At 46.2% G+C, this 25,075-nt stretch overlaps 2 protein-coding genes across 6 annotated transcripts in view; one reads left to right on the forward strand and one right to left on the reverse strand.

The window, feature by feature from the left end:
* The first annotated feature begins 76 nt into the window (after positions 1-76).
* Positions 77-22,392, forward strand: Mppe1 (metallophosphoesterase 1). 4 transcript variants are annotated; one of them, XM_087895960.1, is made up of 11 exons: positions 77-217; positions 1,668-1,751; positions 6,005-6,374; positions 11,358-11,466; positions 16,475-16,578; positions 17,392-17,466; positions 19,397-19,505; positions 19,627-19,695; positions 19,772-19,894; positions 20,540-20,680; positions 21,554-22,392. In XM_087895960.1, exons 3-11 carry the CDS (start codon positions 6,109-6,111, stop codon positions 21,734-21,736), a joined length of 1,179 nt encoding a protein of 392 aa, XP_087752086.1. In that variant the 5' UTR covers positions 77-217; positions 1,668-1,751; positions 6,005-6,108; the 3' UTR covers positions 21,737-22,392. The 4 variants fall into 4 exon arrangements, with proteins under 4 accessions (XP_087752086.1, XP_087752089.1, XP_087752088.1 ...); XM_087895963.1 differs by having other exon boundaries at positions 19,630-19,695; XM_087895961.1 differs by having other exon boundaries at positions 111-245.
* Gnal (G protein subunit alpha L) overlaps positions 20,676-25,075 on the reverse strand; it is a 122,096-nt gene continuing 117,696 nt past the window's right edge. For both annotated transcript variants that reach the window (XM_087895958.1, XM_087895959.1), the window contains exon 12: positions 20,676-24,697. In XM_087895958.1, coding sequence (XP_087752084.1) covers positions 24,551-24,697 — 147 coding nt within the window. In that variant the 3' untranslated portion in view covers positions 20,676-24,550. The remainder of the gene's footprint in view (positions 24,698-25,075) is intronic.

A 25,075-nucleotide genomic window follows, 5' to 3' on the forward strand; every position in this document is an offset into this window, starting at 1 on the left:
GGACTTTGGCCTCGGGGTGGCAGGCGCCACTGCAGCCGCTGTGCAGGGCGCAGGCAGGCCTCGTGGTCCCAGGCGCGCGGCTGGGTCCCCAACGGGCCCATCCTCCATTCGTACTTCACCACCGGCGTCAGGCCGCTCCCTCCTGCCGCCGCCCTATGCAGCGATCCCCGGCTGGAGGAAGGACGCAGGAGGGCCCCCGGAGGATGGCACCGGAGAGGTGAGGCCGCCGCACCCCGGCACCCCGCGTAGGTTTCCACATTTATCTCCCTTTGCTCTCCCAAGGCACCAGCTGCGGAGCCTCCTGCAACCTGCGTTCCACAATCTGGGCGCCGGCATTGCAGGGCTCCTGGTTTCCAAGATGACTGACACCTGGGCTCCACTGTCCAGGTTTGGGACTCTAGCGCCAGCCGGGGTCCCTCAGGGCTGCTACCGAGGTCCCCGGGCAGGTCATAGGATCCAGGGTCTTCCCCGGACTTTTCTTCCTCGGCTTTGCGCCCTGCAGAGCGCCGCGGTAAAGAAAGGTGGAAGAGGGTGGGTCCTGCGGCCCTGCCACAGTCATACTTCAAGGTCAACTGCCGTTTTTTTTATTAAATGTTTGGAATTTCATGGCCTTGGTACTACAGCAAGTTAAATCTCTGATAAAACAGCTTTCTGCTTTATTTAGTCACTGAGAGAGTTGTTGACTTATAGGACTCTCTCAACTATTCTTCGGCTTGAAAAAAAATCCCATTATTTTAAAAGATCACTTAAGAAGCAAATATTCATAAGAAAATAGCGATTGCTGAGATTGTGTTATTTATTTAAGGTTATAAACAAGCAGGAGAGGTGCATTTAAGTATTACTTTTGGTGATACTTTGGAGAAGATTTTAAATATTTAATGATAGCTTTGAAATTAAGAATCAGTCAGGGAAGGAAAAATATCTTGTTTTCAGTTGTAGATTGTGGCAATTCATTTGTGTTGTGTCTCTATTTGTTTTGCATTTTACATCGTAATTTGTAAAATTTGTGTGATTTTTTTTATCAATTTGGCACAAACCTAGACATATTTGGGAGGAGGAAATATCAACGGAGGTATTGCCACCAACACCATCCCAACCCAACCCTCCACTTCCCCACCCCTTCCTACCCCTCCACCTCCTCCACCCCTCCCTTCCCACCCTGGGCAGATTGGACTGTTGGCAAGTCTGTGGGGCATTTTCTTGGTTAATGATTGATGAGGGAGGGACCTGGGCCACTGAGGCACCCCTGGGCACCTAGTATAAAAAAGCAAAGTGAACAAGCCAGGACTAGAAAGTCGGTGTTCCTCCATGGTCTCTGCTTCAGTTGTTTCCAGGTTGCCTTGAGTTCTTGCCTTGTTTTCCCTCAATGAACAATAACCTGGGGTATATAAACCAAATAAGCCCTCTCCTCCCAAAGTTGCTTATGGCTATGGTGTTTATATAGAAACCAAAGCAAGACAACTCGATTATGATGTGGGGAATCCAAAAGTACTCCTCACTGAGCCACATTACTAGCCCTAGAAAGAATGGGTCTTGAATGTCATAATGCTAGTCATTAGAAAAAAAAAAATCAGCTTTCTTTTTGCTTTCACAGTCGGGTTTCTTGTTGATAGTTCACTAAATAAAATCTAATTCAGCATCAAAGCACATTTTCTGTTTTGTTTCAGTTGACTGTAGTCTGGTTTTGGGATGCAGATGCCAGCTTGGAACCTTGGTACCCAACTCAGCCTAGGAGCAGCATTCTTTAAATGGTGAGGTGGCTCTGTGGGCAACCTGGGCAAGCAGGGATCACAAGGGTCTCTCTCTCTCTCTCTCTCTCTCTCTTTCTTTCTCTCTCTCTTGATTTAAATCTAAACCCTCAGACCTTTTTAGTTAGGAAGATAGCTTCTCACATGCTTGGATCAACTGAGTGGAGTAACCAAGAACTTACCTCAGTTTCCCACTTATTTCCTTCTGAAAACTTCTCCCAAAGAGCCTCAAAGGAGGACTGCTGTTAATTCCTCCTAGGGGTGAGCGAGCCTGGATGTTCCTCTGTCGAGTTACACATGGGATGGCTGAAAAATCGTTCTGTGTACCTACCTACTTAACAACCTTTAAATCTTCTCGTCAAAACCCCACAGGAGTAACCTGTAACTCTCCACTAGTCGCCATGGCTGTAGTTTTGTTGTTACATCCTTAGTGTCAGGTGGTGAGGGAAGATATATACATTCTTCACACACACACACACACACACACACACACACACGCACACGCACACACGCACACATGTAGGCACGCACGCACACACACCCCTGCACACCTAGGATTGAGTTCCTGCCTGGTGCATACTAGGCACACATTCAATATTGAAGAAACCTCAAGGTCCTTACAAATTATTTTGAATCAGAATTTGACCAAGTTGCTCAGGCTAATCATGATTTTGTGGTTACCTCAGCCTCCTGAGTAGTGCTGGGATTATGGGCACTACTGTTTTCCAGGTGTTGTATTGTTTTGAGAGGCATGGTGGCCTTGGTGGTGCTATTTCTAGGGAGAGAAGAAGCCCTTTCCCTTCGCATCCCCTCCTTGTGACTGTACTTATTTTAGAGAAAGCAGGGGCATATTTTACCTGTAATATTGTAGACAACATTGGGAATAGGAACTCAGGACATTTTGGGTAGAGGAAGAAAAGGAATTTAGTGTCTGAAGTCATCCAAGTGTATGTTCTTCGCTCTGAATCCCCAGCTGACTTCACCAGGCAGTCTAGGCTGGCCTTGGAATAATCCTGCTGTCTTAGCCTCCATCATGCTAAAACTACAGCATGTGCCACCAATCCTAGCTTCCCCTGACCCATTTCAGATGATCACATATTGGAGAGCTGATTTTTACATGGTACTGAGGTTTTTCTCATGAGAATATGGAGCAGCTCTAGTATGCTTGCTTGTTTGCTCTCTGGTCCTTTTATGTCTTCTTTCTCTCTGTCCCTCTTCCCTTGGCCTCTAAGCCTCCTTTCATTGGATGGGTCTGAGTTGTATACATATGCACACACTCATGTGTACATATGTACATATATGTGTGTGTGTGTGTGTGTGTGTGTGAAACATATATTTTCCTCTGTTGAAAGAAGGTTGACATTTGAAGGCAGGGAAAGTTTTCTCCTTTGCTGTGTTGTATATCCCTCTGCATTGATGTCTTACATGTTAGTTCTTGCAGCAGAGTGGGTGGGACCTGCCGAGTGGGCTCACAGGATTGGCTGAGCTCTGTCTGAGCCTTTGCTCTGAGTTTGGTGCAGGCGAACTGGAGGTCTGCCTCTTAGTGCCCGATGTTCGCCCTCCAGTCTTGCTTGGCCACACCCATAGCTCCTTCATCAAAGCTGCTCAAACAGGGTTCTCTGGTGACAGGAAGTATGTGCAGGAGAGCAATGACCAAGTTACCATTCTGGAATTTCATCCTGTTGGGAAACATGAAAGCTTTTTGATGAGGGCCAGCCAGGTGAGACTCCACGGCAAGGCCACATCCTTGGTGTTGATATGACACAGGCCAGAGGGATGTCCAGATGGAGCCTGCTGCTTTCTCTTTGTGGGCATTGACTTAACACTGGCATTACAGGGAGGAGAGAGGAACAGAGTGGTCGCTCATCCTGTTGTCTAGGCTGGTTTATGTTGTTAGTTGAAGTGCCTAGAGAAAAAAAAAAGTCATCCCTACATTAAACAATATATAGATCTGATTAATAATTGTGCAGGGTTGGAATATTGCAGACCTGGAGCCAAATTATCTCAGTCCCCTGTGACTCTTAGGTCAACCCCTTTGGAGTATATGGTGGTTTGAGTGGGAATGCCACACCCCATATACATTTGAATGCTTAATCCCCAGTTAGTAGAACTGTTTGGGAAGGATCAGGAATGGTGGCCTGGTTAGAGCAGTTGTGGCCTTGTTGGAGGAGATGTGTCACTGGGGGTAGGATCTGAGATTTCAAAAACGCAGGCCAGGTCTAGTCTCTCTCGGCCTGCTGATCAAGATACGAAACTCTCAGCTACTGCTCCAGCACCAGGTCTGTTTCCTCCATGATGGTCATGGATTAATCCTCTGAAACTGTAAACAACCCCCTAATTAAATGCTTTCTTTTTTTGTAAGAGTTGCCTTGGTCATGGTGTCTCCTTACAGCAGTACAACCGTAGCTAAGAGAACGTATAAGGACAGGCAGCCTGGTTTCCGCTAACTCCAAAACTGAGACTGTCATCAGATCATGTCTGCACCTGATAGCTGATGTGTCCTGACTTTTTAGTAACCCACCTACCTGATGCTTCCACCAATATATTTGAAAATGTCTTGATTTATAATTCTATTTGTTGTGTTTCTATTTAAAAAAAACCTTTCTATTAAAAAACCTCCATATGGGAATGTGGTATGTGGAATGAGTATGTGGAACTCCTGGTCACAAACATTTGGCTCTAGAATAAGCTACCCCTTAATCCTTTTGATATGAGAGCTGTGTCCTTTGCGTCATCCACATCCTGGCCTAGTTTATATTATTATTTATGCTACCATTCGGCACTTAAAGGTGTCTCTAGTTGCAGGAGAAAGCCTGTGGAGATTCTGGTCCCTTGCCTTGATACTTGTGGTTTGGTAGAGAAAACTGAGTGGTAGAGGGTTATCAGTGAATAGGTTAAGGAGCAGGCGGCCACAGTGGCCTGCAACCTGGTGATAACGATGCTGTGGGCCTTCTGGCAAAGGTTCCGGGAGGAGAAGTTGATTCCACATTGCAGGCAAAGGCTGCTTTGGATGTTCTTTGGGGAAAGGATGTACTGAATATGCAACATGCCTGCTATACTATAACCTCTTTAATCAAGTACTTAATATAAATGGAGCCATTTAAATGAAAAAAGAGGAATGAGGGCCTGGGTGTGGCTCTGTGGTTGGGCCAATGGAGAAAAGAGCAGGAGGAAGATTTTGAGTTCACCACCAAAACCTAGACAGAACCTGGCAGGAGTAAGGAAGTCCCCAGGGTCATCCATTTTACCTTCTCTTTTTATCCCCCATCCCTTCTCTCTCTCTCTCTCTCTCTCTCTCTCTCTTTTATTTTGAACAATCACAAGGATTAAAGGTGGCCACTAACCTGAGTGGCAGCCGTAGCTTCTTGTTTCTCCATTTTCCAATTCTGCGGCCATTTGTTAACTTTGAACAATGGTTCCAAGTATGTGTTTGCTTGTTTTCTCTCTCTTCTTTGTATTTAGACAGGATTTCACTTTGAAGCCCTGGCTGGCCTGGAATATACTGTGTAGGCCAGGCTGGCCTCAGACTCACAGGAGATCCACCTGCTTGTGCCTTCTGAGTGCTGGGATGAAAGGTGTGCACCTCCACATCTGGCCTCTTTATTTTCCTTTGGATAAGATGTTCAAAGTCTTCCATCCTCTGCATTATGGCTCAGTCCAGAACTGTGGAATGAGCCAGGCTCTTTGATTTCTGTGTTGTGGGGGTGAGGAGTCCTAAGGCCTGGAGATCAGAGACAATTGTTGACACTGAGTGTGTTCACGACTCTATGAACCAACACAGTCTCGGATTCATGTCTAAAAACCAGTTGCATAGACATTTGTTGTTGGCTTTCTCTGTTAGTTCACTTGGGGTCTCTGGTCACTGTTGTCCATGGCCTCACTTCCTAGGGTGGCTTCTCTGATGCCCAGGCCCTCTGGGGCCTGCATCGTCCTTCTCACACACTCCATTCTGAGCTCACACTGAGGGATTCCGAAAACCCTAGAATGAACCTCAAAGTCTATCTCAGGACATCTTTTCACCAATGGTGCTACTTAAATATCTCAAAAACCTGCTGCCTTTACAGAATACAAGATGACCTAAGATTCAGGACGAGCATAGAAACATTCTAAGTGTCCTTCAGAGAAATCCCTGGCACGCCAGGGTCATATGAAAGAAGGCCATCTGGACTTGGAAGATTTATTTGTGGGGCAAACTCATCTTTGTGGAAGCATGCATAAAGAAGTTTCAGAGGATTTTCTTTCCTTCTTCCCTGTAGGTACAGCTCGAGGCTGGGCCCGTCTCCATCACCCTCCTCAGGCTTCCACGGAGGGTTCTCGATGAACTTGGTCCCCTTCTGCCAGCAACCTCGGGGCAGGAGACATGGCTTTCCTCAGGTGGGGACTGGGAAGACAGAACGTCCACCGGTCGAGCAGGGTACTCCTGCTGAAAGTCACAGTCGTCGTCATCTCTGTGCTTCTGCTTTGTGAATATTTCATCTATTACCTCGTCATCTTTCGGTGCCGTTGGCCAGAGGTGAAGAGGCTAGCCCATGGCAATAGCCAGGAGCCTGTACTGAAAGCCATGTTTCTGGCTGACACTCACTTGCTTGGGGAGATAAGAGGCCACTGGCTGGACAAATTACGGAGGTAAGAGGTGGAAATCCTTCTGAGATTCCACAGGCAGAAAGGCATGGCCCTGACTCCACGGGTCAGCTGCAAAGCTTCCGGCTTCAGCTGCATTTCCTTTTAACGAGGCACGGGAGATTTTGAATTTTCTCCTACTAGTTATTAAGTACATATTATATGCAGAGTCCTGCAATTAGGGCGTGGTCTGGGCTGCTGGCTAGTTCTGGGAGTTTGGTGAGTCTGCAAGTCCTGCCTCCTTGTCAGTGGCTGGGTTAGCATGGGGAAACCTCACAACTGTGTGAGGAAGTTACCCACACAGGCTCTGGCATGTGGGAGTGGCCCCTGGGCAGGAGGATACATATCTGCATGGAGTTCCCTTTCATGTTGGTGGAGTGTGAGTCTGAGCACATTGGGTTTTTGGCTCCTCTGGGTAGCCAGAGGCACGAGGCAGGTGTGTTCCTCTCTCCCCAAGGATGGGTGAGGTCTTGCCTCTTCAACTCTGACCTGATCCGGCTTCACCTGTTTTGTTCCCACCAGCAAGCTTTTCTTGTTCTCTATTTTGAATGGAGCTAAAATTCATAGCATTTGCTATCATCTGTTTTTTCACGGACTCACGGTGGCTTTTTTAGTTTCGGATTGCTGTGCAGTTGTCACTACTATCCACCTCCAGATGTTTTCCTCGTGGACGGCGGCTGTATCCACGCAGCATCAGTTACTCACTTTGTTCTCTCTCTTTGTCTCTGGAAGCCACCCTTGTGTTTCCTGTCTCTGTGAGCCTGGCTACAGCCGACTTAACACCTAAGAGGAACCACACAGCATTTTCTTTTCTGTGACTAGCTTCTTTCACTTAGCATGATGTCCTTTAGGGTTCATCCACGCTGTAGCACATGCCAGGATTTTATTCCTTTCAAAAATGAACTATATTCTTTTGTTTGGACCTCATATTTTTGTTTGCTATTGAGACAGAGACTTACTCCACAGCCCAGGCTGGGCTGAGACGCACTGTGAAGTCTTTGTGGCAATCCTATCAGTCTTTTAAGGACTGGGAATACAGGTTCAGCTTGGATCACATTTTGAAAATCCTTTCAGTGGGCAGACACTGGAGTTGGCTACTGTGACAGAGGCATTGATGGGGCTCTTACCAGCAGGCCACTGGTGACCCCACAGTCGTTCCTTATCTTAGCTTTTCATCACTGACACAAAATCCCCGACATAGGATAAAAGGAGATAATATTTATTTGGTTAACGACTGCGGGGCTCGGTCAGCAGTGTTCTCCTATTGTTGGCCATGAGGTAAGGCAAAGTGTCATGGTGGAGGGGACAGCTGAGCAGAACTACTCAGTGTCCTGTGGATAGGAAGCAGAAAGAGGGACCAGAAGGAACCATGAACAGAACCCTCACTAACCTATTCCTTACAGCTGGGTCATATCTCCCAATAATGCCACCATACTGTGAAACCACTCTGGACTTGGCACAACGGTGATGTTCAAACCCTTAGGGACCTTCCACTTCCAAAGCCTGTGAGTGGGTAACCAAACCCATCCCATGTGAGCCCTCAGGGGATGCTGCACATCCAACTGTAACTCTCCTCACCACAGCTTGGTTGTTTTCTAAAAGGGGAGCATTCTTTCAAGAGGCAGTATCCTCAGACACCTGAAGGTATGGTCGACCTGAGGTTGGCAGAGTAGGCAGGTTGTGTGGTGTTCCCAGCGTGGGTGAAAGAGACAGGGGAAAGAAGGGTGAGGGGCTGCCAGGTCTTTCTATGAAGAGTTCTGGCCAATGGAGGTACGAGATAGAGAAGGCCAGAGTGAGACCGCAGTTTGGGGCTTTGTCTGGGGCTTACAAAGGTCAGCCCTCTGGCAGTTTCCCGGTCTGTGTCCTACTGCCCTTTTGCTATTCTCCCACAGAGCTACCTCTGGCTCTGGAATGACAAACCTTTAAGGAGTGATGTATACTGAATATTTGAGGTCTTAAAAAAACTTATTCTCATTAAAATAAAGAAACAACCTTCTTTTATTTCTGTATAGCAGGATGTAACATTCCTCTTTACAGGGGAAGCATCCTGGAGCAAACCATAGGATGAGGGAAGGTGGGGTCATAGGTCAGAGACGGGCGCTGGAGCGGATGAGGGAGAAATGCAGACCGAGGACCAGGGCACCTCTGTGTGCCAGTACTGTCACTGCACAAACACCATCTAGTTTAATCCCATCATGGTCCCTCGAAAGGGGGTTCTCTTCATTTTAAATAAAGAAATTAATTCTTTTTGGAGACAGTCTTTCTATGGAGTCCACGTTAGCCTTGAACTCATGACCTTCCTGCCTCTTCCTCCCAGTGCTGGGATGACAGGAGCACACCCCCATAGTGGTAACTTTTTTTTTTAAACAATTATTATTATTTTGTCTTCATTACTAAGAAGACTAGGAATCAGTGGGAATATTCTCAGGGCTACACTTATCAACTGATAATTTTTTTTTTTTTTTTTTTTTTTTTTTAGGACAGTAGACCCAACTTCTGTTATTTCATTACATTTATAGAGGGGGGGGGTGCTACAATTGATGTGGGGCCAGTATTCTGTCACTTTGACACAAGCTTATCTGAGGAAAGGCAACCAAAATTGAGAAAATGCCTTCATAAGATTGCTTGCTTGTAGGCAAGCCTATGGGGCATTTTCTTTGTAGTAATTGATGGGGGAGGGCCCCGCCCACTGTGGGTAGTGCCACCCCTGGGCTGGTGGTTGCAGGGAGCTATAAGAAAGCAGGTTGAACAAACCATGGGGAGCAGTGCCTGTGCTGTCGCTGCATCAGTTCCTGCCCCCAGGCTTCCACCCTGAGTTCCTGCTGTGACTTCTCTGGATGGTAGACTGTTATGTGGAAGTGTAAGCTGAAATGAACCATGTCTTCTCCACGTGGCTTTTAGTCAGCGTTTTATCAGAGCAAGAGAACCCTAACTTAGATAGTCTGCACGTGGGACTCAGAGAACTCTCAGAAATCCAACGTCCACCGTGTCAGTCCCAGGAATCGGTTGTCAGCGATTGCCTTTGCCCAGAGAGCCATCTTGATGACTCATAGGTTCCTTTTTCTCCTTTTTTTTTTTTTTTTTTAAAATGAGATAGGCTCACATTATGCAGCCCAAACTGGTCTTGAACTTTCAGTTCTTCTGTCACGGCCTCCTGAAAGTTCAGAGTATAGACCTGCACTGCCACACCAGTCAATACGAAGCTTTACTACTCATTCATTCTAGCATTGCTGAGGACCTGCCACATGCACACGAGAGTTTCGGAGCTGACTTCCCTCTATCTAGTTTCATTCTGAGCATTTTAGCTCATTTGTTAGAGTAGAACTCAGCCTATATGACGTGAAATTTTATGATCCCATTGATATGGCTCTTGCTTCATGGGGGTGAGAACTTCAAGACTGCTTTGATCACTCTGTGTCTCCAGAGTCTAGGACCAGTACTGTTTCAAAGGTTTAGTCCACTATCTGGCATGGTGGAAAGCGTGGTGGCATACAGGCAGACAAGGTGCTGGAGAATGAGCTGAGAGTTTTGCATCTCCATCTGCAGGCAATAGCAAGTGAACTCTTATTTTTTAGTCTTATGTGCATAGGTAATTTGCCTGCATGTATGTGTGGGGTATTGGAAGTGAAAGGAAAAGTATCAAAAAGTATCCAAGTTCTCAGCACAAAAGAGATTATTTGCCTCAGACGGATAAAGGCCAGGGAATAAGAAACAAAGACAAACAAAGGGGAAAAGAAACAAAGGAGTTGAGGACAAGGGAGGCAGATAGGGCAGGGACATTTGCCCAGATGTAGAACAAAGGACTGCCTCTGGATAGACATGGCCCATACAAAAATGGCTGTTTATAAAGGAAGAAGGAGAATCCCTTGTTAGGATGAGGTGTTTAATTTTAATTGGGCTTGATAATGAGATGAGTCAAAGGGGGGTTTTGGTTGCTGGATTTCAATATTTTGATAGCTGGATCTTGGTAGTCAGTCTCCGGAGGAGGAAGTGGCCAAATAATAGACTAGACCTTGTGACTAGTTTTAGGAAAGTAATCTGATGTTTTTTTAGCAAGGCAGAAGGAATCAGGGAGAAGGGCAAGGCCTACCAGGGCCATATTTGCCATGTTCACTGTACCTAGGTTGGCCACCCCTGTGGAACTGGAGTTACAGACAGTTTTGAGCTGTCGTGTAGGTGCTGGGAATTGCACTCAGGTCCTCTGGAAGAGCAGCCAGTGCTCTTGACCGCTGAATCTTTCCAGCCCCAGGACCTGGGCTTTTAAGCTATTGCCTGTCAGACCGCACACCTTAGATGCCTTTCCGGGTTCCTGTGAACTCACCTTGAGGGTGATCACCCATATCTGGAATGGAATGGATTTACTGTTGCTATTTCTTTCTTTGTTTCCCTGTAACTCTGAAGTCGAGGCCTTTTTTTTAAAAAAGGGAGCTTGAAGCTCAGTAGAACCTGTATGCACAATGCCAAAAAACAAAAAAAAGCAGAAAGAAAGAATCCTAGGCTGCAGGTATGGTGTAAACCTACTGGGCCTCTCTGGAAGCTGTGCTAAGTCCTTTCAAATCCCTGGAGTTCTCTTGTTGGACTGATGTATCAGGACATTTGCGGGTGGGGGAAGGGCAGCCTAAAATTCCCTAAATTTGATCAGATGCAAAGGTTGTTCCAAAGATGAGGGTTGGAAATCAAGATTAGAGCCATGGGAGACAGAGAAAGGGATCGTTTAATTCTTTGTGTTTGCCTTTGCTATTTATTTGCTTAATTAATTATCGTATTTATAACAGGCTCTCACCATGTAGCCATGACTGTCCTCCTGGAATTTGCTATGTAGGTGAGGCTGACCCTAAAATCGTAGAGATCTGCTTGTCTCTGTCTCCTGAGTGCTGGGATTAAAAATAGGCACGACCGCACCAGGCTAATTCACCTTCTAAATGACCGAGAAGGCCCGAGTAACTTCCTTCACCCAAGAAAAGAACTGATGTTTTAATTTCTCTCAAGGGAGTGGCAAATGGAGAGAGCCTTTCAGACAGCTCTGTGGTTGCTGCAGCCAGAAATCGTCTTCATTTTGGGGGACATCTTTGATGAAGGGAAGTGGAGCACTCCCCAGGTAGGATCTGGGTTCTGATTCCGCCTCAAGGATTCACTTTGGCAGCCTAGACTGTCCGTGACATTCTAGTGGCTTGGGTTGGGAGTTTTAATTCTGAAGATGGAAATGCATGGTCCTATGGCCAGGGTGTCACTCACCTTTGGACTGGGTGCTTAGCATGGGGCCCTTAGTTTGGTTCCTAGCCCCCCCCCCACCCCAGTATAGTCTGTCTTGAAGATGCTTAGGGTTTTTGGTCATCTAATCTTTTATTATCTATGTAGGAAATATGTATGTGGTTAGACTGATATCATTTATATAATTGGAACACAGTCCAATAACCTTCTGGGAAAAAGAACAAATAGGCAAGATGGTGCTAATTCCCTTGTACTGGAATTGCAGAGTACATGCTGAGACAGACATTCACTCCATAGGTTTCTTTTCTTCCTTTGGGGGCATGGCAGATTGAACCCAGGGTCTTGTGTGTCTAGGCAAGCACTCTACCACTGAGCTACAGTCCTGACCCTAATTTCATCCCCGTGTTTAACTGTGCATCGAGGGAATTAGTTACTGGCCATTGTCCTCTGCTTCCTTTTGTCTGTGTGAGAGTTGGAGAAGGAGCCACAGGGACCTGGTGTGAGGTTACCTGTACTCAGGGCCTGAGGCCCCTGCTAGGTAAGGGGATGAGATTGTACATCTGTCCCCAAAAGACGAGAGCTCTCAGACTGCTCTGCTTATTATGTCCTTAAACAGAAGGAGTGGTTCCTGCTGTTGATTAAAAATGTTCAGCCACTAATGTTTTTTTAGAAAGGCATTTTTTTTAAAAAAAATGGATTCTTTGTGGTTTTCATATCATGCGTCCTGATCCCATTCATCTCCTTGTCCCTTTATATCTACCTTCTGCATCCTCCCTCCCAAAATAAAATTAAAAAAAAAAAAGCCAAAACCCCCCAAACAAAAACAACCAAATTAACTAACATACAAAATAAAAATCTTGAAAAGTGTGGAAAGTGTGGAGCTGGAGTGTGACACCATGAATCACACAGTACACGTCAGCCCAGACATCAAAGTGTTCATTGCTATGAGTCATTGGTCTGATTTGATACCTCTGCTACGTTTTCAATCCTGGGCCTTTACTGGGGCTCCTCTTGGATATCCTGTTGTTGCCTGTGCCATGAAGATCCTGCAGCTTTAAATCTACAGGTCTGGCCCCTTCCCAGGCTGGCTCCAGCAGTTTAAAGAGACTTTTTATTGGGAAATATTCACCAATCCATTGGCATCTGCCAGAACAGCTCAAAAGGTATTGAAGTCTGGGGAGCTGGAAAGGGAGCGCAGCAGGTGAGCAGGTGAAGCCTGCCGGCCACAAGTGCAAAGACAGAATGACCCTGACACAAATAACTAAAATGTAGAGTAATTTAAAAGAGGCCCTGGATTGGCTACGAACCCATTGTCTAAACCACTGTACTTCCTTAGAAGCAGCCTCTAAGTAAACATGAGGGAACAGAAATGCTAAGACTTCTCAACCCTCCTAATGACTGTGGCCCTCTGATACACATCCTCATGCTGTGGTGACCCCCAACCATAAAATGAGTTTTGTTGCTACTTCATAACTGTAATTTTGCTATTGTTGTGAATTGTAATGTAACTTTTTTGGTGATAGAAGGTTGCCAAAGGGTTAGAGACCCACAGGTTGTGGACCACTGCAAATACTATATATAAACACAGCGAGTTCACCTTTATGGGGGTACTTTTGTACATTAATAGCAATAATCTCAAGATTTTCTAAGTTTTTATGCTGACTTTATGTTATCCTAATTTTAAACATTTTAAAAAATGGACCTTTGTTCTGTATTGAAGGACTCTACTTATTTTGTTAGGTAGTACTGTACTTAAATTTTTAGAATAAAATTAATACCTAGGATGGTTTTTATTTTTTGCCCACCTGAGGCTATTTGTTCAGTTGATGCTTTTAGGCTCATCGGAGTGAGAGCTGTATGAAGATAATTCTGGATCTTTACTAGTGAAGGCAAGTGTCGGAATAATCCTGACGTATTTATTGGGATGTACATCCTCTGTCTTCCCTTCACCCAGATCTCATCAATTATTGTTCTAGAGGATTCTGAAGGGCAGCATCACCCCTGTCCTGGTTGAGATGTATGAAGGCTGACTTGGTATTTACTGGGCCTATTTTTTTAAAAGTTATTTTTAAATTTATCTTTGAGGATTTCATATACTATAGATGATATTTTATCAAATTCTTTCCTCGTTTCTAACTCCTCCTAGATCCTACCTCCCCACCTAGCTTCACCTTCTCTCAAAAAAAAAAAAACAAACAAAAAAACAAAACAAAAGCAAAAACAAAAGAAAAAGCCCCCAAAAAACATGGAGTCCAATTTGTGTTGGCCAACTGCTCCTGAGCATGGGGCCTGCTCTGGAGTGTGGTTGGCGTTCCCAGTTATTGCTCCATTGAAGAAAACTGATTTTCCCTCTCCAAAGAGCTGCTGATTGTGACTGACTCCTTGGCAGCGGTGGGACTTCCCCCTCCTCGGAGCTGTTTGTGCAAGTCTTACGCACACTGTCACAGCCTCTGTTATTCCCCACGTATGTCTGCCCTGTTGTGTCTGGAAGTCGTCTACCACCCCGGCTCTCACGGTCTTTCCATCTCTTCTACTGAGAGCCTTGAGGGGAGGGGTGTGATAAGGACATCCACTCAGGGCTGGGTCCTCCCAAGCCCCTCACTCTCTGCACATTGTCCCCATGCGGGTCTCTGTGTTAATTTCCCACCTATTGCAAGAAGCAGCTTCTCTGCTGAGGGCTGAATGGGGCTTTGAGCTCTGGGCACAGTAATTTGTCATTAAGACTCACTTTACTGCTGTGTTCATTTAGCAGAGTAATAGATTTTCCACTGGGCCTAGGTCTGTCTTTGCAACAATCAGAGACAGTTCCCAAACTGGGTCTTTCATGGTCTTCAGAGATCTTGAAATAAAATATTTGGGGGGGGGGTCACAGTTAAAATGCTGTAAGCTCCACATGAAAAACGTATTGAAGTGAGGCCGAATAGAAAGAGGGAAAACTGATCCCTGAAACACATGGTGGAGAGACCTGACTCTTGGAAATTGTCCCTGACCCCTCTATATGTATGCCATAGCTTGTGTGTACCTATCCCCTGCTCCCACATACATACACAAGGAATAAATAAATATAAAAAAGAAAGAAGGGAAAGGATCCCCATTGTACCTATGGTGTATTGTGTATTTCTTTTCTTTTTTTAAGATTTTGTTTATGAGTCTGAGTCTTTGCCTCACCGTGGGTATGCAGTGCCATTGGAGGTCAGGAGAGCATGTTAGGTCCCCTGGAACTGTAGCTACAGGCGACTTTTAGCTGCGATGTGTGCTATGTGGGTGCTAGGAATCAAGCCCAGGTCCTCTGCGAGAACAACAGAACCACCTGACCAGTAACCTTTGTCACAGACTTCAAAATTGACAGAGTCAGGGAAGACTGTCAAAGCCATAGGACCCGTATCCCTTGGAGCTCTCAGGCGAGAGTGTCAGAGCTGTCAGGGGTTCTCTGGTCAAGGCAGACTTGACCTTTTCAATGAATCCTATTGTGCTGGCTAGGTTTTGTCACTTTGCCACAAACTATAAAGACATGTGGGAAGAGGGGACCTCAGTGGAGAAATTGACCCTGGGAGCATTTTCTTGATTTCTAATCGATGGAGGAGGGTATAGTTCATTGTTGGCGGTATCACCCCTTGGGCAGGTGTTTCCAGGTTTATAAGAAAGATAGCTGAGCCTGGAGGAAAGCCAGTAATCACAGTTCCTCTGCGGTCTCTCCTCAGTTTCCACCTCCAGGTTCTTGCTGTGAGGTCCTGTTTTAGCTTTGCTTGGTGAATGACTATAACCTGGAACTTTTTTTTTCTTCCCTCGAGACAGGGTTTCTCTGTAGCTTTTGGAGCCGGTCCTGGAACTAGCTCTTGTAGACCAGGCTGGACTCGAACTCACAGAGATCCGCCTGCCTCTGTCTCCCGAGCGCTGGGATTAAAGGTGTGCGCCACCACCGCATGGCTATAACCCACAACTTAAAATAAGCCCTTTCCTCCCCAAGCTGCTTTTGGTGAGGGTTTTATTACAGTCTAAGCAAACCTGGGTACCCACCAATGCTGTTCTCTTCTCAGTAAGCTTTTGAACAGCAGTCCTCACACACTACTGTATAATTTCATTCGCAAAAGGAAATTCCTATTTATTTATTTATATTTTTTTGAGACAGGGTCTAGCCTCGGCTGATCTGAAACTCCCTCTTTAGACCAGGTTGGCTTAAAACTTCAACTCTCAGATGCACCTCCTGCGGCAGCCCCTGGAATGTTGGAATTACAAACATGGGCCACCATGCCCGATGCTGGAAATTCTTCGAGATGAGAAATATATACGCCAGCTCATGTTTCTCTTACCTAATTTTAAACTTAATCTTTGAACCTTGTTACAAATTATATCTTTTGAATAATGTGACTTCAGAAGTCACAGAGCCACGCACACAGCTGTCTAGGCACGTGCACAACCTCCCCTTGATGCCTTCTCTTAAATCTAAACTGTGGACACTTGATAAATCTGATGCTGCTTCCCATGACTCTTCCTGAAACTCTTTTCGGTGTCATGAGTCATGATCCTGGCTTCCCTGAGTGTGGAGTCCCTAAGTGGGAAAAATTTTCAGCTTCCTGTAGCAAGTTCTACTGCATTTACCACGACCGCTAATAGATGTCTCGGAAAAGAATTAAAACTTGGTCCCTCAGTGGTGGTGTACTCCTTCAGCCCCAGTACTTAAGAGGCAGACACAGGCGACCTCTGGTCTACAAAGCAAGTTCCAGGACAGCCAGGGCTGTACCAAAAAAACCCTGTCTCGAAAGATCAAACCAAACCAAACCAAACACTTTGTCTTTGTGTGGAAGATGGGTTGCCTTCTCCAATCAAAACAGGATCCGGTTTTTGCCGGAGGGGGGAGGGTTTGAGGCTCTCAGCTGTGGCTCTTGTTCCCTCAGGCCTGGGCGGATGATGTCCAGCGATTTCAGAAGATGTTCAGGCACGGCAGCCACGTGCAGCTGAAGGTGGTCATCGGCAATCATGACATTGGCTTCCACTATCAGTAAGTACTGTGCGGAAGAATCGCGCCCCAAGAACGCTTGCTCAACCATTTTTAGTATTTTAAAGTTGTCAGGACTTGGGGAAAGCCATATTTGAGTTTTACTGAAGAAATTTGTTTTCCTTCAGAGATGGAAGTTTGGAAATGGAGGCTCCTTCAGGAATTAAAAAACTTTTTTTTGGCATATTTACACCCTCAACAAATATCTATCATGAGTGAGTTGTATGTGCCACGAGGAGACTCTAACTTAAAATGTAATTAATTAAATATTTTTATTTATTATTTTTTGAGGCAGGGTTTCACTGTGTAGCTCAGGCTGCCCTGGAACTCATTATGCAGGCCAGGCTGACCCCAAACTCTGCCTGCCTCTGCTCCCAAGTGATGGGATTGAAAGAGTTACCACACTTGGCTATTTTTTTTTTTGTCTGACCCTCAAACTTGCGATCCTCCTGCCTTCAACCTCTGGATGAAAATGGACACTTCATGTCAAACTGTTATTGAAGTCAGAATATAAGTCCACACACCGTTTGCTAGCTCACACTATAGTGTGTTATGACGCTTATGTGCCAGATATTTTAAGTACTTTCTGTGTACTAGCTTCTCCTTGCTCTTTTGCTTATTGTCCCACTGAGGTCCCAGGGAACTGAGTAATTCACTCCCCCCCCCCAATAAACAGTGGACCTGACCTTTGAGCCTCAATTGCCTGAGACCATTTATAAATGCCAGATTGTAAAAGCTATTTTTCATATTCATGGTAACTTCACAGTGCTAAGACAGCTTGACCTGAAAAGGGTTTCTTTTTCTAATTGGATACAGGATGAGTAAATACAGAATAAAACGATTTGAAGACGTGTTCAGCTCAGAAAGGCTCTTCTCTTGGAAAGGAGTTAAGTGAGTATTGTCTACGAATTCTTATGAAACATTTTTAAAAAAAAGATGAGGTGCTGGGGGTGGATCCCAGAGCCTGAGACCCTTCCGCTGAACTGTGGTCCCAGCTTGAATCCATTGTTCAAAGGTGGTTGCCATATGGTCAGGCCCACGTCCTGTGTTACTTGGTACCTTGCTTGCTTGATGGTCGCGGTGGGAGTTGACAGATAGGAAACTTAGAATCAGCCACAATGAACAAATCAGTCTATGATTTGTAGCCGCAGGGCGATTGGTAATGAAAAGTCCCCAGACTATCTTGATACAAAATATACAGCTTTAATAAACAGAAGTAAGATTTACAACAGCTTGCACCAGAATCCAAATGATCCATCCGGACGCAGGAGGTGGGGGGGAGCTAGCGGAGTGCACTTGCTAGGTAGGTTTATAGGCAGGCTTTTGCCTGAGGGCGGCACGCCCCAAAAACAGAATATGATTGGCTGAACTCCCCTATCAATGATTCTGCCTGTTCATGGTGGGTGTGGCATTGTCTGCACTGTCCCAAGTGTTAGACATTCAGCAACCCACTTTGTCAGGGTGCCTTTGTGGCTCTTTTTGTTTTGCTTTTGCAGACAGGGTCTTGCTATGTTGTCCATGCGGTGTCAAACCCCTGAGGTGGGACTGTAGGCTCACGCCACTGTGTACATCGTGAAGCACTTTCTCATTTGATCCAAATGTATTTGTACCATTTTACAAAGGTCACTCTGATAGGTATGATATCCTGGCACTTGGTGCCAGGTGTGTCAAAATGTTCTGTAGCATTCTCTGATTCCTAGTTCATCAGCCTTAACCTTTCAAAGAGAGCAGCCTAGCCCTTAATCTGGTTATTGGATGCCCACATCCTCACAAGGCCATAAGCAGGGGCACTCTAGACCTATTCTGTGTTGTTGGTCAGTACAACTTCCGGGACTGCGTGCTCTGCTCCAGTCCACACAGAGGAGGGAACCTCTTCTTTTTAGTCCTGTCCTTCTGTGGTCCCACAACTCTGCTGATGGCGATACAGTGAGACCATCACTGTAAGGAGCTGGCGGTGAAAGTAGCATGGGTTTTCCACCAGTTCCCCTCTTTCATAACCATGCTGTGGGCACAGGGCAGTCTCCAGCAATACCTTCCTTTCTGTGTAGCCACGGGACTGAAGTCTCTGAGTGACTTCTGCGTAACTGTATTGCTTCAGACATGCTTGCCAGATTTCAGGTCACTTCAGTTCCCTATACCAAAAACTGGTTACATTTTAACCAGTTTGCTGACAAGCACCTTTCCCATACCAGGTGCTAATTGCACAGGACATAAAAGCATTATTTCCATGGGAGTCCATTAAAATGTGACAAAGGTAGAGGCTAGCCTATCTTGACTTTACCATCTTGGTTAGGGATTATCCAAGCATGCTTTAGCACCAAGCAACACTTGGTCCTGAGCATTCCTTCCTTGCTGTGTGTGCGTGTCTGTGAGCTTCCTGGGTTCCTTGTTCTTTTGAGCACACGGCCCATTGTTTCACTAACCCATCTACCACCAGGTGATGTAGGCTTTCTGGTCGTCCCTACGCTTGCACAGGTGAGACAGACTCAGGAGCTTGCCCAAGGACACGCTTCTAACTGGATGCTGGTTTGAGGGGTTGTCAGACCCTTGACTTCTGTCATGTAGGATTTCCCACAAATTACAAGTCAGTTCTTTCTTTCCCTTGGAGCAACAGAAATAAGCCCAACTTTACTGAATCTTGGATATAATGCTGTTGTTTTGTCGGTATTAACTCATAGTCAATTTAGCCGGTATTAAGCTGCTCTTGGGCCTGCTTCCTCACTCTATGGATGTAGAGTGTTGTTTCCATGGGGACAGTGGGAAAAGCGGCTCCCACACGTGCCCAGTGGCCTGACCTTCTGCCTGCTCCTGTCTGCCTCAGTTTTGTGATGGTCAACAGCGTCGCCATGGAAGGGGATGGTTGTAGCATCTGCTCTGAAGCGGAAGCTGAACTCAGAGAGCTTTCTCGTAAACTGAATTGCTCCCGAGAGGTAGGAGACCATTGGAACAGCATAGGCCTCTGCGCTCGTGTCTTCCAAAGGTGCCCTGGCTGCCCCTCTCCCCGTGGGTAAACACTGGGTTTGCTGGGTTAACAGGGTGACTTCTGACCAGCAGGTGCAAGGATCCAGCCTGTGTGAAGGTGAGCAGCGGCTCCCCTTTTCTGCCCCCGTGTTGCTGCAGGTGAGCTTGGGGAGGAAGCTAAGTCCAGCCAACCACGCTTCTGAGAGTGTCACTGATCCACTTTAATCCCGGACAGCACTACCCACTCTACCGGGCCAGTGATGCTAACTGTTCTGGTGAAGATGCCGCTCCTCCAGAGGAAAAGAATGTCCCCTTTAAGGAGAAATATGATGTTCTTTCTCAAGAGGCCTCACAAAAGGTGTGTGTGTGTGTGGTGATGTGACCGCATGCCCCTGTCACATGGGGACAGCGGGATGAACACACAGGGCCTTTGTGGTTACTAGCTTCACAAAGGGGAGGGCTTGGACACTATTTCAACTCAATCGCTTTGTTCCTTTTTTCTTTGGTAGATCCACTATTTCCTAATCTCAATTAAAATTACATTCTCGACTAATCTTTGCACTAAACATTTTTAAGTCAACTTAAATGAATTGAGCATAACTGAAATTTAGTCTAATGTGGGGTGATTTAATTAGAAATGTACTTATATATGTATGTACACGTAGACTATAGCATCTATGTATAATATAGAAATATGTTAAAATGTAAATATATGAATACTAAATGTAAAATACATATATATTTTAAATATAATTATATTTGTGGAAAGTGTTTATGAAACAAATTTATAAAAATAAAGTAATAATATATAAGTCTGTGATAGGAAGAGTGGGTTCTAAGGTTTACTAGGAATAGGGAATCTGAGGAAATATAAACCTGCCCTACCTATTAAGGATTATTGTTATTTGAGTGGAATGAGTGGCCATGTCAGTGATCCTGGCATAGCCATGGGTGTATCGGTGCCAGTCTGAGCATTAACTCCCTGCATCTTTTTGGCTGCCAGCTGCTGTGGTGGCTCCAGCCTCGCCTGGTTCTGAGTGGCCACACGCACAGTGCCTGCGAGGTGCTCCACCCGGGAGGAGTGCTCGAGGTGAGCGTCCCATCCTTCAGTTGGAGAAACAGAAACAACCCCAGCTTCATCATGGTAACGTAAACCTTTATTTTTATCTGAAAGCTTTCTGGAGTATTGAGATCAACACAGTAACCAACTATTTAGCGGCTGCAGTCTATAAAAACATACAAAAGCCAGAAATCAATCGCTCTCTTTGCACTCTTGAGTTGTATACACCGCCTGTCTGTAATCACTGATCTGGGGACACATATGCAGAACATGACTTCAGAGGGACTCTGAGGAGCATCTGCCAGAATTTTATCTCGAGAGCAGAGGTGAAGTTCAACAAGTGCCAGTTTGTTTCCAAGGGAGCAGTGTCTCTACATTAGTAAACTCTGTTATCTCTCATTTTCTAAGTGTGCTGGGCACACGGTGCTACAGAATACCCAAGTTGGGGAAAGGTGTTGACTCAGCGAAACACCTCCTTTGTAACCATGGGGCCTTGCACTCAGTCCATGCTGCTCTTCTATGGTTCTGTCTAGAAAAAGGTGGGGGTCCCGTGTGTTTTCAAGTTCAAGTAAGTGAAAACATTTGCTGCCTTGATTCCACATTGCAAACTGTGGAGACGCAGGGGTTCTTCTGGGCCACAGTGACTGCTCTGCCATCCGAAGGCAGGGATACTTCTGTCCTCTTGTTCCTCTGGGACTGATGCCTCTCCATCTCCCTTCAGGGCTACTCTACTATGTGACCTTCTCCCCGAGCCAGCAGAGCTTTGGTGCCTTTCTTTTGCTAGCACCTCTGTGGCCGGTGGTGACTTGTTATGCCCAAAGCCCCTTGGTCCTGAGTGAAGAGGGCTCTTCCCTCCCAAACCCACCTGAGGGGGCCTAGAAGACAGCCTCTAAGTCAGATTGCTGTGCCTGGGACTCACCCTGGGACTCACTCATCAACTTTCTATTTCTTCCCCAGGGAAGTCTGACATCCAGAGACTATGCTCTCTCCAAGTGCTACCTCCCGTTTGAGGACAGGGTGCTGACCACCTATGGTGCAGCAGTAAGCTTCCTTGTGCTCCTTGTCTTAGCTCACTTTGAACGCTTGCCCTCCTCTCTTCTGTCTGCTTGGAAACTGTGCAGAGTGCACACGAGAAGCTGATGAAGCCGGTGATTGTTGCACCTGGTAATATAAATCAACACCAAAGGCATAGGGCTTCTGGTGGGGCGCATGGGAGCCACGGAGGTGAGCGAATATTGATTGTCCTTGCGCACATCCTGGGAATTCCAAATCATCCATGCCAGTGGCTGCAGAATAAACAGCTGCCTGTCCTGTTCTCATGCTACAAAAATGGGACATGTACTCTACAAGTTTGCCTCTTTTGTTTTATCAAATATATGTATAATCAAAGGTTGCATCTGTACAGTATATAAATGTTATGGACACTGTCACTTGCATGCACCACACATAGCCCTGGCTTCCCCAGAAAGGACTCAGCAGTCTTGGTGCACACTGGAGGCTACGTGTGCACCTAAAAGTTGGATTTTCTCCGTCCCTCTCTGCAGTAGCTCTCGATTTCTTATAGATCATGAAGTTGTATGCTCAAAAGTACAGATTCAATGTACAGGAACTTGTTTGTTACAGGCTCTTGATTCTGTGCTGATGGAATCAGATTTTTAGTTAAGTGTAATTTTCTCTTTAGGAGACTGTTGTCACATCTGAATTCAATGCCTGTCGATGATTCAAACTTCAAAAATGGAGGATCTGGATATTTGAATTTGAAAATAAAGCATATTCTTTTTTTTTTTCCTAAAGAAGTCTGGATCTTTATAATGATCAAATTTTATTTATTTGTATTTATTTTGTTCTGATTGAGCTCAGGGCTTCTGCATGCTAAGTGGGTGCTCTATCAGAGCTATAATTCAGCCCCTAGAACACTTTTAAATAGTTCTTTAGTAACAGGGAACTGTTGAGTGATAATGCACACAGTAGTATAAAACTTCACGTGTGTGTGTGTGTGTGTGTGTGTGTGTGCGCGCGCGCGTGAGCTTTTCTTCTTGCTTTGAACGTGCAGGGGAACTGAAAGTCACTTTCCTGACATGTGTGGGCTCAGCCGGAAGTTTGTGCGCAGTGGAGAGTGGTAGACAGTGGCAAGGAGCCGAGGAGCGTGCTGTAGTGACTGAGGCTGCCACCCTTTCCCAGAAGAGCATCTCAGCCACGATGAGTTTACAAAGCATTACGCGATGCTGACTTCAGTGGAATAAACTTGAGACAGCAATAAGTAGATGAATAAGTAAAGTAACACAGGCTGTCACTCCTGTGTGTTTGTACTGTTGAATATTTAACCTAGGACATCTTTACAGAAAACTCTAAACCTAAGAGAACTATTCCCAGAGCCTTGGCCGTAGGTAGTGCCAACAGTGCCCTGACGCAGCTGCTGTTACGTTCTAGGCGTCCCTACCATAACTTGAGGTCGCGGCTGCAGATCTCACATGGGGGCAGCAGCCATACATTCTGTGCTTATATTTAAAACAAAGGTTTTTGTGGGGCTGGCGTTATGGCGGTGGATAAGGATTAGCAGGAGAGTGCTTGCCCAGCATGCTCCCAGCGCTGGGCTCGTCCCTAGCAATGCAGATAGATAGATACTAAGTAAATAGCTTTGTAGTATTTCATCTTCGGAAGGTGCTGTCCTTCCTGCCCTCACTCCGCTACAACACTGACACTACTTTGCTTTCCTCTGATCACCTGTTCCTTATAAGATGGGACTGTATATGGAACTTAACTAGGGGATGGTAGGCCTGCTCCTGCCTAGGAAACCTGAAGGAGTCTTCAGAAACATTTCATCTGTGTGTGGGGGCAGGGGGAGGGGGAGAGAAAACCTAAAAAAAAAGTAGCTTCTAATGTATGCCTTGGAATCGGGTGGTCCCAGTGTTTGCAGCAGCTGAGCTGCAGAACAGTAAAAGCAGGCGGCTGCGACAGTTCCAGTGTTGGGTTGGCACTGCTGGTCAAGGAGATGACTCTGAAATCAACGATCGTCCATAAATACCAACCTGATAAAAAATATCCTAAGATGAACAGATCCCACCGATTCCCCACTGTGGATGCAGCAGGCTGTGCGGACCGCAAGCTGCTTGGCACAGCTGGGACGTATTTCCTTACAGGTGGGGCTATCACCAAGGCACAGAACGCTACAAGGAGGTTTTGTTAGGAGTCATACAAAAGAGTATTACATTTTGCGGGTCTGTACAGTCTAGTAAAGCAACAACAAAGGGAAACTAGGAAAGACCATGCCCAGCTATCAGGAAGGTGTAGAGGACACCGTCATGTATAGACAGGACACAGTTTGCAGTAGTGAATGGGGCAGCTTTTCTGCCTAAATGTAAGAGGCCCCGAGAGGCCCTCTACTCCAAATGCCCGCAGCTTACAGCCACTGCAACTGTGGCCGGAAAGAATTCCTCTTGCCCTGTGGCTGGCTCGGGTCTACTCTAAGCATTGGGCCAGTGCAGATCAGAAGGGGCAGCTACCTGCTAGCCAGAAAGAGCCGCAGTCCACGGTGATCATGCTTGATAATTTGAAACAATGTATTTCTCCGATTTATGATGCTGCCTTTGATAAGTCAGCCCATCGACCAATCAATCAAAGAATAGATAGGTTCCCACTCAGGTCACTGCAGTATCACCCATGTGAGAGTTGGTGGCTTTGCCGTGACACGGATTGGTGGTGGGAGGCTGTGCAGTCCGGTGAAAAACAAAAGCTACAGAAACCAAACCTGGGGGACAGAGGTAGCCAGAGGCTTGGTGGTCACACGTAGGCATACCTAGGACAGGACAGATGGCAGCCCCGTGACACTAAAACACTCACTACGCCCTACCATGGCTTGGGGTGGACAGACACGCAGGCTGGGGAGATAACACCGCCTCCTGGGGTGGCCAAGAGGGAGGAGAGGCGGCAGTGAGGAGGAGGGGTAGGCAGTCCTCACAAGAGTTCGTACTGCTTCAGGTGCATCCTCTGGATGATGTCACGACAGTCGTTGAACACTCTGCGGATGTTCTCCGTGTCCACGGCGCAGGTGAAGTGGGGGTAGCAGTAATGTTTGCCATCGCCTGTGGCTGTGCTGATCCTCTGTGGAGAAGAAGGTTGTGCTCAGGACAACAGGGCCCAGTGCCATCAAACGGGAGGACAGCTTAAGGGCAGTATAGAGGGGCTAGAGAAGGCTTGGACCGACTGGCTCACAAACTGCTAAGGTACCGAGCATGCCCCAGGAGAGAGTTAAACTTCCCTCAGCCACAGGCACTGAATCTGAGCTGAGGTAGGCTTTGGAGAGGGCAAGACAGGCCAAGATTTCCCGAATAGAAACTTCCAGCATTGATCTATGTTTGTCTATGTTGCCCTGGTGGACAGAAGTCTGCTAGCAGAAATATATTCTGCCTGAATATGTGGTAGTTACGGCAACTAGTGCATGCTGTTGAGGTGGGCGCAGGAGCTTGTCTCTAACTTAGT

The sequence above is a fragment of the Myodes glareolus genome, chromosome 13 (assembly GCF_982192425.1).
Source record: "Myodes glareolus chromosome 13, mMyoGla1.1, whole genome shotgun sequence".
Classification (NCBI taxonomy): Eukaryota; Metazoa; Chordata; class Mammalia; order Rodentia; family Cricetidae; genus Myodes; species Myodes glareolus.